This window comes from Ranitomeya variabilis, chromosome 7, assembly GCF_051348905.1.
Source record: "Ranitomeya variabilis isolate aRanVar5 chromosome 7, aRanVar5.hap1, whole genome shotgun sequence".
Taxonomy (NCBI): Eukaryota; Metazoa; Chordata; class Amphibia; order Anura; family Dendrobatidae; genus Ranitomeya; species Ranitomeya variabilis.
The window spans coordinates 234,534,310-234,548,296 of record NC_135238.1 but is presented as its reverse complement, the minus strand read 5'-3'; the positions used below and the strand labels follow the sequence as shown (position 1 = coordinate 234,548,296).

The 13,987-nt window shown below is 46.2% G+C and overlaps 1 protein-coding gene across 6 annotated transcripts in view; it reads right to left on the bottom strand.

Annotated features, from left to right (window-relative positions):
- TNS1 (tensin 1) overlaps positions 1 to 13,987 on the bottom strand; it is a 374,732-nt gene that overhangs the window by 242,685 nt on the left and 118,060 nt on the right. For all 6 annotated transcript variants that reach the window (XM_077273214.1, XM_077273221.1, XM_077273217.1 and 3 more), the window contains exon 3: positions 3,356 to 3,393. In XM_077273214.1, the coding sequence (XP_077129329.1) occupies positions 3,356 to 3,393 (38 nt within the window). The remainder of the gene's footprint in view (positions 1 to 3,355; positions 3,394 to 13,987) is intronic.

Sequence of the window (13,987 nt, the reverse complement as noted above, 5' to 3'; positions counted from 1 at the left end):
CGACGGGAGTGACATCTCTGCCATGTGTCCCCAGTCTCATGTACGCCGTCTTCAGCTGCTGCTCTCTGATTGTCCGGCAGCGAATATTGCTGCAGACAAACCTGAAGGGTCTCTGTGCTGCAATACACTTCAGCTGAATGTGCATCTGAGGACACACATCCCGGTGAAGTTTGTGTTGACCTCAGCGGCCCCTCACACCCACCTGCCCAGACTGTGGTCTTTACGCACCAGATTACAACCAACCAATATTCTATAAGCAAAAGTATCTGGCTGAAAAAGTGAGATGCTCCCAAATATGATGAAATAAACCAATAGGAAAAAAAAATAAGAAAAATGTTGCTACTAAATATCTCACAAATATATCAAATTGGGTTTTGTTATACTAAAAAACAGAGAAGCTGAATGAGGGCAAACAACAGACCTCCGAAGGCTAATGGTCACATATAGCGGGTGAAATAAGTATTGAACATGTAACCAATTTTTTAAGCAAATCTATTTCTGAAGGTGCTATTGACATGAAATTCTCCCCAGATGTCGGTAAAACAACGCATCCAATTCACACAGGACAGAAATCACCAGAGATGTCCATAAATTATGTGTAATAATGAGAAATGACACCGGGGAAAGTACTGAACACAGGAAGAAAGAGGAGAAAAAAAGCTGTGGAAAGACTATAGACATGGAAAAAAATACGTTTTACACAAAGCTCCCCCTCCTCATAGCCAATGCCATACAATCCCTATACACTGCCCCCATAGCGCCGTATTCCTTTTATTCTGCCGTCTATTATAGTGACCCATGTGAAGCTCCTGGAAAAAAAAGTGCAAAGCACCAAACATGCAGGAAGCGTCTCTGCGCAGGACTCTGCGGACACCTCTCACATCAGTGGTCTGCGCACCGACGCTGCGCTCTGAACTGATCAGATGACAGATGTGCAGGAATGCAGTCTGGACCGTGTGAATCACACCCCGGACCAATGTATCACTGCCAGCACAACGTGACGGATGACACCATGTCTGAGAATTATTAGGAGGGGTCGCGGGTCACGTTAAATGAAGCATTAATAATGAGGCCGCGGGTCGAGTGACCCTCCGGAGAGTCTTAGGAAAGTGTTGAAAAGAGAAGCGTCAGCTCTTCTTCACTGTTTGTTACAGAGGTTTCAGGGCCCCGTATTTCCAGCATTATCTATAACTTACACTGTAACAAGACTGGAAAATCTGTGCTATAACCGGGTAGATTTGTCAGTTTTAGAGAAACCCGGTGACGTCTCCTGCGGTCACAGAGGACATAATGCAACCTTAAAGCAATGAAAACCTTCTAGCTAAGTTTAGCCGTGTAATCTGGAAAGTTGCTGGTGCAGCTGCAAGTTCAGAGCTCAGTGAGATTCCCTGTGAAGAGGCTTTTATGCCTTGGCCACCTTCTCCTCTCTCAAACTGACATGTCTGTACACGATGCTCTGCAAGGTCTAATATGCTTCTTTGTGACTATCCCTGGAAGACCCTGACCACAGAGATCTATGGAGGAGGTTAGCAAGAAGGAGAATAAGGCGATGTGCACACGTTCAGGAATGTCTGCAGAATGTTCCTGAAGAAAACCGGACTTTTTGTGCAGGAAATCCGCATGCATTTTTTTGCGCGTTTTTCTTTTTTTTTTTGCAGATTTTTCAAGTTTTTTATGGAGCTCCCAATGTAATACTACAGCAGCAAAAACGAGAAAAATCCGCAAAATTAATGAACATGTTGTGTTTTGGACCACGATGCGTTTTTTTCGCGGAAAAAAAGCAGCATGTGCACAAAAATTGCAGAATGCATTAAAAATGATGCTTTTTTTAGCGTTTTTTCAGTGGAAAATGGACGAAAAAACGCGAAAAAAAACTAAAAAATCCTGAATGTGTGCACAAAGCCTTAGACATAACTGTGTGATCAGACTGTACCCAAGAATTATTTGCCGTCTGCAACTATGGAGCACATTCAGCATCAACCTACGGTGCATATATCTGCCCAGGAGCTGTAGTATCTGCCCAGGAGCTGTAGTATCTGCCCAGGAGCTGTAGTATCTGCCCAGGAGCCGCGTTATCTGCCCAGGAGCCGCGTTATCTGCACAGGAGCCGCGTTATCTGCACAGGAGCCGCGTTATCTGCACAGGAGCCGCGTTATCTGCACAGGAGCCGCGTTATCTGCACAGGAGCTGTGTTATCTGCACAGGAGCCGCGTTATCTGCACAGGAGCTGCGTTATCTGCACAGGAGCCGTTATCTGCACAGGAGCCGCGTTATCTGCACAGGAGCCGCGTTATCTGCACAGGAGCCGCGTTATCTGCACAGGAGCCGCGTTATCTGCACAGGAGCTGTGTTATCTGCACAGGAGCCGCGTTATCTGCACAGGAGCCGCGTTATCTGCACAGGAGCCGCGTTATCTGCACAGGAGCCGCGTTATCTGCACAGGAGCTGTGTTATCTGCACAGGAGCTGTGTTATCTGCACAGGAGCTGCGTTATCTGCACAGGAGCTGCGTTATCTGCACAGGAGCTGTATACACAATACTTTAGGTGACATTTAATACTGCTTATTTGTGAAGTTGTTTTATTTGATTGACACAATTTCTATTTAACCATCTAAAACAAGTTTGGATGTCATTTCTGAGAAGTTACTTGTGGAGCTGCAAGTTCAGAGCTCAGTGGATATTACTTGTGAAGCCGATTTCCCGCTTTCCTTTACTCAAAGGAAATCTGTCAACAGGTTTTTGCTCTCCTATATGAGAGCAACATAATTTAGGGGCAGAGACCCTGATTCCAGTAATTTATCACTTACTGGGCTGTTTGCTGATATTTTCAGAAAATCAGAGTTTTGCTGCAGATCTAGCAGTTTTCTGAATGCAGAGCTCTGTATATCCCCGCCCAAACCACTGATTGGCAGCTGCATGCACACTGTGCATAGGCAGAAAACTGCCAATCACTGGTGGGAGGAGGGCTATGCGGAGCTCATGAATATGGGAAACTACCTGGCAGCTGGTTTACTAGTCCTCTAGAGAGAGTCTCCTGCTGATAAAACTGCAGTAAGCAGCCCAGTAAGTGACACATCACTTGAGTCTGGGACTCTGCCCCTACATTATGCTGCTCTCAGATTAGGTGGCAGAAGCCTGGTGACAGATTCCCGTTAATACTCAGTTCTGTGCGCCTGAGCGCCTGCCCTCTAAGGGATTCCTATAAACAGAGGATGAGAGAAGTGGAGCAAATCCGTAATAAAATGTCAGATCTGATGAACCCGACAAATTCTATAAAGTCCTTCATGGTCCGTGTAGCAGAGGATTCCTCCATCGAGTGATGGCCGCACATACAGGAATGACCGGGGGCTCTTACCTTGGCTTCACACTTGCGGTGACATGACAATCTGCAGACTGAAAGAGAGAAGAAGGTCAGGATGTAAAAACATCTCCAATAACAAGTGAATATTGAGTGCATGCTGGCCGCTCACCCCATCCCCTCAGTGCTCCCTGCGGGGGGCGCTACAGCCATTCTATTATACAGTAAGAGTGAATCTTCAGGATCAGCCGCCGGGGGCCTCACATCTCCATATTGGATGAAACGTGAAAACAAACAAGCTCCATAATCCCTCCCACGCGCCCCAGGAATCCGGCTACACGGAGTTTGGGAAATGATACAAATCTGTGTCCCTTCCTGGATTATTAAGACCCGGCTCACACACATATGGAACATGCAGAACTGTTACAATGTAGCACAAGAGTCACAAACACAAACATTCCAGAATCTGTCCACAGAGGGATCACTCCTGTGTGCTCCCCATCATCCACCATCCCAATCATCCCTCCGTCCCCGTGTGTGTCTGCATCACCCCCTGTGCCATGGATTTCTCAGTACATCTCTCCTATAATCGAATGTGTAACATCATATTATTTATTAACAATATAGCCACATATATACTAAACATAAATACACATAGTACATGAAGGAGATTCCATCTCATCACACTTCGTATACACAGGAGATTATTGGCCATCACACATTACCTATCCTCATTCTGTCCTATATACCATTCTCAGTTTTTCCCATAACTTTGGATATGCCAAAGAATGATCCTCTGCTCATGTCCAGTTCGGAGGTCTCTACTTTCTATGGAATCGCCGTTCTTTCTGCCATTTTCTCTTTCATCTCTTTGCAGGGAGTTCTATCAATGTTACAATTTCTGCTTTCTTGTTCACATTGCATCTATATAAATGCAGGAACACAGACAGCAGGACGACATGGCAGGCAGATAATGAGAGCGCGCAGAGATCAAGCTGATTAGAGGCGAAGTTGTCACATTCTAGCTGCCAGCCGTCACCACTAGGGGGAGCTTACTGCATACACTTGTATGTACACAGTTAGTGCCACCTAGTGGTGGCTGCAGGGATCCGGAATTCTATATACTGCTGGAATGTGGAGCTGTGTGTCAGAAAAAAAAGTTTATATACCTATAAAGATAAATGCAGATGAATGTGATTGTAACAACAAGTTAATGCACAAAGAAATGGACGTTTTCCAGCCAACGCTTCAACTTTATTGACTTTAACACTTTTTAAACTGTAATCAGAGATTTCGGCTTGGTTCAATTAACTTCACAAGAAAGCCGCAATATTTGAGGGCGCTTTATATCACCCCATGTGCGTGTTCTGCCCTGTACACTCCTGTCCTTACAATCCATTCTTTGTCCTTGGTCTGAGTGGCTGCACCTGACATAAGGCAGAGAGATTTAGCACAGGAAATAACAAGTTTTGGTTAGACGCAGCCCTGGACTCATTTCATAACAGCCGGGTACACAGCACTATAACCGGCCTCTACCGGGCCGAGCAGAGTGAGAGCCACACACATCACTGTGCCCCGTACACGGCAAACCGAGGCAGCCTGCAAATAGCTACAAAATATACAAAGGACATAGAAGGTATCAATACATAACATTATCATGTAATCATCTCATCACATATTCATCAATTCTCCTATTATATAAAAATTGTACAATTTATACAAAGGAAAATACATTACATTACTGATCCTGAGTTACATCCTGTATTATACTCCAGAGCTGCACTCACTATTCTGCTGGAGCAGTCACTGTGTACATACATTACATTACTGATCCTGAGTTACATCCTGTATTATACTCCAGAGCTGCACTCACTATTCTGCTGGTGCAATCACTGAGTACATACATTACATTACTAATCCTGAGTTACATCCTGTATTATACCCCAGAGCTGCACTCACTATTCTGCTGGTGCAGTCACTGTGTACATACATTACATTACTGATCCTGAGTTACATACTGTATTATACTCCAGAGCTGCACTCACTATTCTGCTGGAGCAGTCACTGTGTACATACATTACATTACTGATCCTGAGTTACATCCGGTATTATACTCCAGAGCTGCACTCACTATTCTGCTGGTGCAGTCACTGTGTACATAGATTACATTACTGATCCTGAGTTACATCCTGTATTATACTCCACAGATGCACTCACTATTCTGCTGGTGCAGTCACTGTGTACATACATTACTGATCCTGAGTTACATCCTGTATTATACCCCAGAGCTGCACTCACTATTCTGCTGGTGCAGTCACTGTGTACATACATTACTGATCCTGAGTTACATCCTGTATTATACCCCAGAGCTGCACTCACTATTCTGCTGGTGGAGTCACTGTGTACATACATTACATTACTGATCCTGAGTTACATCCGGTATTATACTCCAGAGCTGCACTCACTATTCTGCTGGTGCAGTCACTGTGTACATAGATTACATTACTGATCCTGAGTTACATCCTGTATTATACTCCAGAGCTGCTCTCACTATTCTGCTGGTGCAGTCACTGTGTACATACATTACATTACTGATCCTGAGTTACATCCGGTATTATACTCCAGAGCTGCACTCACTATTCTGCTGGTGCAGTCACTGTGTACATACATTACATTACTGATCCTGAGTTACATCCGGTATTATTCTCCAGAGCTGCACTCACTATTCTCCTGGTGCAGTCACTGTGTACATACATTACATTACTGACCCTGAGTTACATCCTGTATTATACTCCAGAGCTGCACTCACTATTCTGCTGGTGCAGTCACTGTGTACATACAATACATTACTGATCCTGAGTTACATCCTGTATTATCCTCCAGAGCTGCACTCACTATTCTGCTGGTGCAGTCACTGTGTACATCAAACATTACATTACTGATCCTGAGTTACATCCTGTATTATACCCCAGAGCTGCACTCACTGTTGTGCTGGTGGTTAGTCCTTGTGTACATACATTACTGATCTTGAGCTACACTGACAAATACATTAAGTTTATTTAGTCTCTGAGCTCTGATGAGACAAGAACAAGAGGAAATAAGTCAAGATCTGCCCAGAAGCAGATATCCAGCTGTTGGGACGAAGGGCTCGGGGTGTCGGGTCCTCTGCGGGATCGGGGGTGTCATTTCCTCCGTGGGATCGGGGGTGTCATTTCCTCCGTGGGATCGGGGGTGTCGGGTCCTCTGTGGGATCGGGGGTGTCGGGTCCTCTGTGGGATCGGGGGTGTCGGGTCCTCTGTGGGATCGGGGGTGTAATTTCCTCCGTGGGATCGGGGGTGTCGGGTCCTCTGTGGGATCGGGGGTGTCGGGTCCTCTGCGGGATCGGGGGTGTGATGTCCTCTGTGGGATCGGGGGTGTCATTTCCTCCGTGGGATCGGGGGTGTCATTTCCTCCGTGGGATCGGGGGTGTCGGGTCCTCCGTGGGATCGGGGGTGTCGGGTCCTCCGTGGGATCGGGGGTGTCGGGTCCTCTGTGGGATCGGGGGTGTCGGGTCCTCTGTGGGATCGGGGGTGTCGGGTCCTCTGTGGGATCGGGGGTGTCGGGTCCTCTGTGGGATCGGGGATGTCAGGTCCTCTGTGGGATCGGGGGTGTCGGGTCCTCTGCGAGATCGGGGGGTGTCGGGTCCTCTGCGAGATCGGGGGGTATCGGGTCCTCTGTGGGATCGGGGGTGTCAGGTCCTCTGTGGGATCGGGGGTGTCAGGTCCTCTGTGGGATTGGGGGTGTCGGGTCCTCTGCGAGATCGGGGGGTATCGGGTCCTCTGTGGGATCGGGGGTGTCGGGTCCTCTGTGGGATCGGGGGTGTCGTGTCCTCGGCGAGATCGGGGGTGTCGGGTCCTCTGTGGGATCGGGGGTGTCGGGTCCTCTGTGGGATCGGGGGTGTCACATCCAGACGCGGCTTCTGTTCTGCATTAGGGGCTCGGAGGAGCAGGGACAGGGCCATATATGTTACTATGTGACGGCCGTGGTGACGCAGGACCAGACTCCAGGAAATTCTCTACATATACAGTAGCCACAGATGGAGCAGAAGTCAGATAATTGCAGCTGGAATTGAATCACCACATTCCACTTAATGAAAGGAAGTTACTAAAAAAAAGAGCTTGGAAATAATAGCTGCATTAACCCCCAAACTGCAGAGTCCAGTCATTAGGAAGGGTTAAATATTGTGCCCTATTTGTTGAATCTTGGTATCTCTAAGATCACGGCTTGCAATATTTTTTTCTGCAGAGGTCAGTTATAAAGAAAATTTAATAAAGATGTAATTGGCAGGATGTAATAAGAAAGAAAAGAAAAAAATTAACAAAACTGCACAAAATGGACAATAGAGCTGTGGTGAAAAGTTTACATTCCCAACATACACATGCGAAATCTCTGCTCTGCCAGCAGCCACCACTAGAGGGAGCCGAGACACCTCCTGTTTTATCATTGAGTTGAGTGTATGACCAGTATGCAGAGAGCTCCCTCTAGTGGAGGCTTCAGAATGTTATTAAGTAATTCTGTATTTTTGGTCTATTTGCTTGGGATTTGGAGCTCTGTATTAAAAAAATAAATTAATGCAAAATTTTAAATGTTGTTAGTTCACATTCTATCAGGGAAATCCTTGGTTACATGCACTAAACGGCAGAGCTGTACTTACTATTGTATAGTCAGCAATTCCAATGTCAGATACCAATTAAGTTCTCAGATAAGCACCTACCTTGCAGGGACTGTGCATTTTTCTTGCATCATATGATAAATGGTATTAAAAAGAAGCTTCCCAAATGATCATGTACAGAGCAAGCAGTGTGCAGACACTGAACCAGCAGAGGGTGAGATTTCAGCTCTGAAGCCTGATAAATTGGATAACAATACACTTTCTTTAGATGTAAACAGGATTCATAAGTCTGCAGTGACCGAGAGTGATTTGGACCGGACAACCCCTTTAAATTCCCACTGACAAATCTCCAATCCCAGTAAATTTAAAAAAGTCACATCTTTAATATTCCGCATCAGAACATGTTGATGTCCTATCCCTTTAAGAGGCCTTTGAGGTGAAGTGTGATGAAATAACACAAGTTCATTGTTGCGTTTCCTCTGCTCGCACTAGGTGGGGTCTTTGTTCCTTTTCCGCTTACTAATAACAATCTATTAAAGTGATGGCCAATGTTATTCTCCCTGCGTCACCCCCATCTCCGCCGTCCAATCCCCACCTATAGCAAATAAAGGGACAGTAACACTATTATTACCAATGATACAAAATACTTCTCATCGGGATTGATTTATTGAATCATCAACTGAAAAGTATAAATTGTATCTGCAAACGGGCAAAAAAGTGAATGTCCAGAGACAATTTACACCCAAAGTGTATCATTGTCCAATGTAACAGGCTTCAGAGCGGAGATCTCTCACTATCTCCTGCTGGTTCAGGTTCTGCTGGCTCCTGCTATCAGCATTAGGAAAATGTCTTTTTAACTCCACACTCATCTGGTGTAAGAAAAAGGACAGCCTCTTCAAAATAAGAACTCATGTCTGTTTACAGGCTTGCTGAATTGTAGAATAGTGAGTGCAGCTCTGGAGTATAATACAGGAGGTAACTCAGGATCAGTAATATAATGTATGTACACAGTGACTGCACCAGCAGAATAGTGAGTGCAGCTCTGGAGTATAATACAGGATGTAACTCAGGATCAGTAATGTATGTACACAGTGACTGCACCAGCAGAATAGTGAGTGCAGCTCTGGAGTATAATACAAAATGTAACTCAGGATCAGTACTGTAATATATGTACACAGTGACTGCACCAGCAGAATAGTGAGTGCAGCTCTGGAGTATAATACAGGATGTAACTCAGGATCAGCAATGTAATGTATGTACATAGTGACTGTACCAGCAGAATAGTGAGTGCAGCTCTGGAGTATAATACAAAATGTAACTCAGGATCAGTAATGTAATGTATGTACACAGTGACTGCACCAGCAGAATAGTGAGTGCAGCTCTGGAGTATAATACAGGATGTAACTCAGGATCAGTAATGTAATGTATGTACACAGTGACTGCACCAGCAGAATAGTGAGTGCAGCTCTGGGGTATAATACAGGGGGTAACTCAGGATCAGTAATGTATGTACACAGTGACTGCACCAGCAGAATAGTGAGTGCAGCTCTGGAGTATAATACAGGATGTAACTCAGGATCAGTAATGTAATGTATGTACTCAGTGACTGCACCAGCAGAATAGTGAGTGCAGCTCTGGGGTATAATACCGGGGGTAACTCAGGATCAGTAATGTAATGTATGTACTCAGTGACTGCACCAGCAGAATAGTGAGCGCAGCTCTGGAGTATAATGCAGGAGGTAACTTAGGATCAGTAATGTAATGTATGTACACAGTGACTGCACCAGCAGAATAGTGAGTGCAGCTCTGGGGTATAATACAGGATGTAACTCAGGATCAGTAATGTAATGTATGTACACAGTGACTGCACCAGCAGAATAGTGAGTGCAGCTCTGGAGGATAATAGAGGATGGAACTCAGGAATAGTAAGAGCCCCAGAACATTCTGAATTGTTTAGTATTGGAATAGCAGCCGGTATATTTACATTCTCTTTTATCATCTGCAGTAATTAAGGAGTTAATAGTTGGGGTCAGGTTCTGGCCAGTGATGGACTATTGGCGTTATGATTGTCGGCCTCTCTGTGCCGTGCGATCACTTTCCGATCTTTCGCTGGGGAGGAAAGGTCCATTTGGGCTGAGACAAAACGAACTTCCTGCCGTCCCTTCTGGGTCTCACAATGCGGAAACAGCCAAAAAAAAGAAAAGAACCTGGAAGGAGAAGCGGCGGCTGCGTCTAAAGAGAAAGTGGCAGCGGCATCTAGTAATTGTTTCCATCTCACCGGCGGCCGCTGCTGCATCCGTTGCGATTACGGCTGGAGGTGAATGTATCTGCCTGGGATGATCAGTCCTGATGAAATACAGTATAAAAAACCACTTAGATGACGGCATTTATAAATCTCTGCTTTCTGTCAGTGAATGGAAACGTTCTCATTTACATACAGAAAACTCATCCTCACATGATACTTCACACAGCGGATCTCAGCATACACAGCCGACATGTCTCTGCTCGCCTCCGTTCACACAGCAGCTCAGCGTTTGTGGCCGTATAGAGAAATATTCCCAGTGTAACAGAGATGCCGGCCGCACCACCGTGTCCAGAATGCCCTCTTAAGACCCCCATTCATTGGTTTAGATAAGTCTCCCTCTGTGCCAATCAGTGCCGTCGCATGGGTTGCCCGTGCCCAGGGCAGGTACAGTGGGTATGGAAAGTATTCAGACCCCTTTATATTTTTCACTCTTTGTTTCATTGCAGCCATTTGGTAAATTCAAAAAAGTTCATTTTTTTCTCATTAATGTTCACTCTGCACCACATCTTGACAAAAAAAAAAACAAATGTAGAAATTTTTGCAAATGTAATAAAAAAGAAAAACTGAAATATCACATGGCCATAAGTCTTCAGCCCCTTTGCTCAGACACTCGTTTGTAGTCACATGCTGTCCATTTCCTTGTGATCCTCCTTGAGATGGTTCTCCTCCTTCATTGGAGTCCAGCTGTGTGTAATTACACTGATAGGACTTGATATAAGGTGCACACCTGTCCATATATAATATATATATAAGACCCCACAGTGCATGTCAGACCAAATGAGAATCATGAGGCCAAAGGAACTGGCCAAAGAGATCAGAGACAGAATTGTGGCAAGGCACAGATCTGGCCAAGGTTACAACAGAATTTCTGCAGGACTCAAGGTTCCTAAGAGCACAGTGGCCTCCATAATCCTTAAATGGAAGAAGTTTGGGACCAGCAGAAGTCTTCCTAGACCTGGCCGTCCAGCCAAACTGAGCAATCGTGAGAGAAGAGCCTTGGTGAGAGGTAAAGAAGAACCCTAACATCACTGTGGCTGAGCTCCAGAGATGCAGTAGGGAGATGGGAGAAAGTTCCACAAAGTCACCTATCACTGCAGCCTCCACCAGTCAGGCCTTTATGGCAGAGTGGCCGACGGAAGACTCTCCTCAGTGCAAGACATATGAAAGCCGCAGAGAGTTTCCTAAAAAACACATGAAAGACTCCCAGACTATGAGAAATAAGATTCTCTGGTCTGATGAGATGAAGATAGACCTTTCTGGTGATAATTCTAAGGCTACTTTCACACTAGCGTCATGCACTGCGTCACTATGCGTCGTTTTGAAGAAAAAAAGCATCCTGCAAAAGTGCTTGCAGGATGCATTTTTTCTCCACTGACTTGCATTAGCGACGCAGTGCGAAGCATTGCCACACGTCGCAACCGTCGTGCGACAGTTGCGTCGTGTTGCGTCGGACCGTCGCCACCAAAAAACGTTGCTTGTAACGCTTTTTGGTGCGTCGTCTGCAGCATTTCCGACCGCGCATGCGCGGCCGGAACTCCGCCCCCTCCTCCCCGCACCTCACGATGGGGCAGCGGATGCGTTGAAAAACAGCATCTGCTGCCCCCGTTGTGCGGCGCTTTCACTGCTAGCGTCGGTGCGCCGCAATGTCGCATAGCGACGTGCAGTGCACGATGCTAGTGTGAAAGTACCCTCAGCGGTATGTGTGTAGAAAACCAGGCACTGCTCATCACCTGCCCAATACCATCCCAACAGTGAAGCATGGTGGAGGCAGCATCATGCTATGGGGGTGTTTTTCAGCTGCAGCGACAGGACGACTGGTTGTCATTGAACATGAATGAGGCCAAGTACAGAGATATCCTGGATGAAAACCTCTTCCAGAGTGCTCTGGACCTCAGACTTGGCCAAAGGTTCACCTTCCAACAAGACAATGACCCTAAGCACAAAATAACAAAGGAGCGGCTTCACAACAACTCTGTGACCATTCCTGACCGGCCCAGCCAGAGCCCTGACCTAAGCCCAACTGAGCATCTTTGGAGAGACCTGAAAATGGCCGTCCACCAACGATCACCATCCAACCTGACGGAACAGGAGAGGATCTGCAAGGAAGAATGGCCGAGGATCCCCAAATCCAGGGGGGAAAAACTTGTTGCATCATTCCCAAGAAAACTCATGGCTGTACTAGCTCGAAAGGGGCTTCTACTCAATACTGAGCAAAGGGTCTGAAGACTTATGGCCATGTGATGTTTGTTTTTCCTTTTTTTTTTTATAAATTTGCAAAAATTTCTACATTTCTGTTTTTGTTTTTTTTTCAGTGAAGATGTGGTGCAGAGTGCACATTAAATGAGGAGAAATGAACTTTTTAGAATTCACCAAATGGCTGCAATGAAACAAAGAGTGAAAAATGTAAAGGGGTCTGAATATTTTCCGCACCCACTCTAAATCTTTTTTCACCCTGTCTCTAACCCTAGACCTAAGCCCAACTTTATACCTAACCCTATACTTAGCCCTAAGCTAGTTAGGGTTAGAAAAAAAAACTAATAATCTCTCAGTAACTAATAAAGACATTATTGAATTTTGTGCAGATTATCGATTCTGTCTTCATTCATTAGCTGCTCAGCTGGTTTGCTGCCTATACAGAGTGCAGCAGCCAATGACAACCACATCTTGACTGCTGCACTGTGCATAGGCAGCACCAGGCAGGCACTCATTGCACCACTCCAAGAAGAAGTGGTATATCTTGGGGCTGGACACCAAGGGTGGAGGTGTAGTTTTGCACCCCATAGGCTCTGTCGGCCCCAGGTATTTGTCTTTCTGCCCCACCCCCCCTCACTGTGTGTCACAATCCCGAATGTCATTGATCAAGACACAATTTTCCATTGGTTCCAGTTTATATATTTTGTAAGTATAAAATAAAAGAATTGAGTCAGATTTGTCTCATAATTGCATTGGATAAATTACACAACTGTCATCTGTGATTGCAAAACTGCGTTCTGAGGCGCAATGTTGTATTAGATGCTCGTTCCAGCAGAACGGGGGTTAAAGCGAGAGCGCAGTCAGATGAACAGGGCCATAAAGGGCGATGTGCGGGAGCATGCGGCAGCGGCTGCTTCCAGGCCTTGTTTGGAAGTGCACGAGTCGGATCTGTAAACAGCACATTCCCCGGATTACCAGGTTTTCCCCTTTCCCTCTCAAGTTCCCTAATCGTTTCAGTCATTATGGAGATTTATAGTCCCGGTCCCCAGCGCATCCCGGTCCCCAGCGCACCCCCCAGTCCCCAGAGCACCACGGTCCTCAGTGCACCCCATTCCCGAGCGCACCCAGGACCCCCAGTCCCCAGCGCACCACGGTCCCCAGCACACCACAGTCCCCAGCACACCCTGGACCCCAGTGCACCCCAGTCCCCAGCGAACCCCAGTCCCCAGCGCACCACGGGTCAAAAACCAAAAATCTTATGGTGACCTTTAATCTAGCGGAGGAGACTATGGGGCCACTAAGATGCAGGGGCCCGGTTGTGGCTACTCCTTCTGTGCCCTCCCTAGCCTTCAGCTACACTGGTTTCTGCTGAAGCTTAATTCAGAGGAGACGTTGGCACCTTCCTCCCTCGCTGATGCCATCACAGGTGACGATTCTGGTCTGATCTATCCCTGATCGAGATGTGGTCACCGATTCCAGATCATAATTCAGAGATTCAATCCATTGCAGTAATAGGGGAAGGAGAGTGACTGACTGCCAG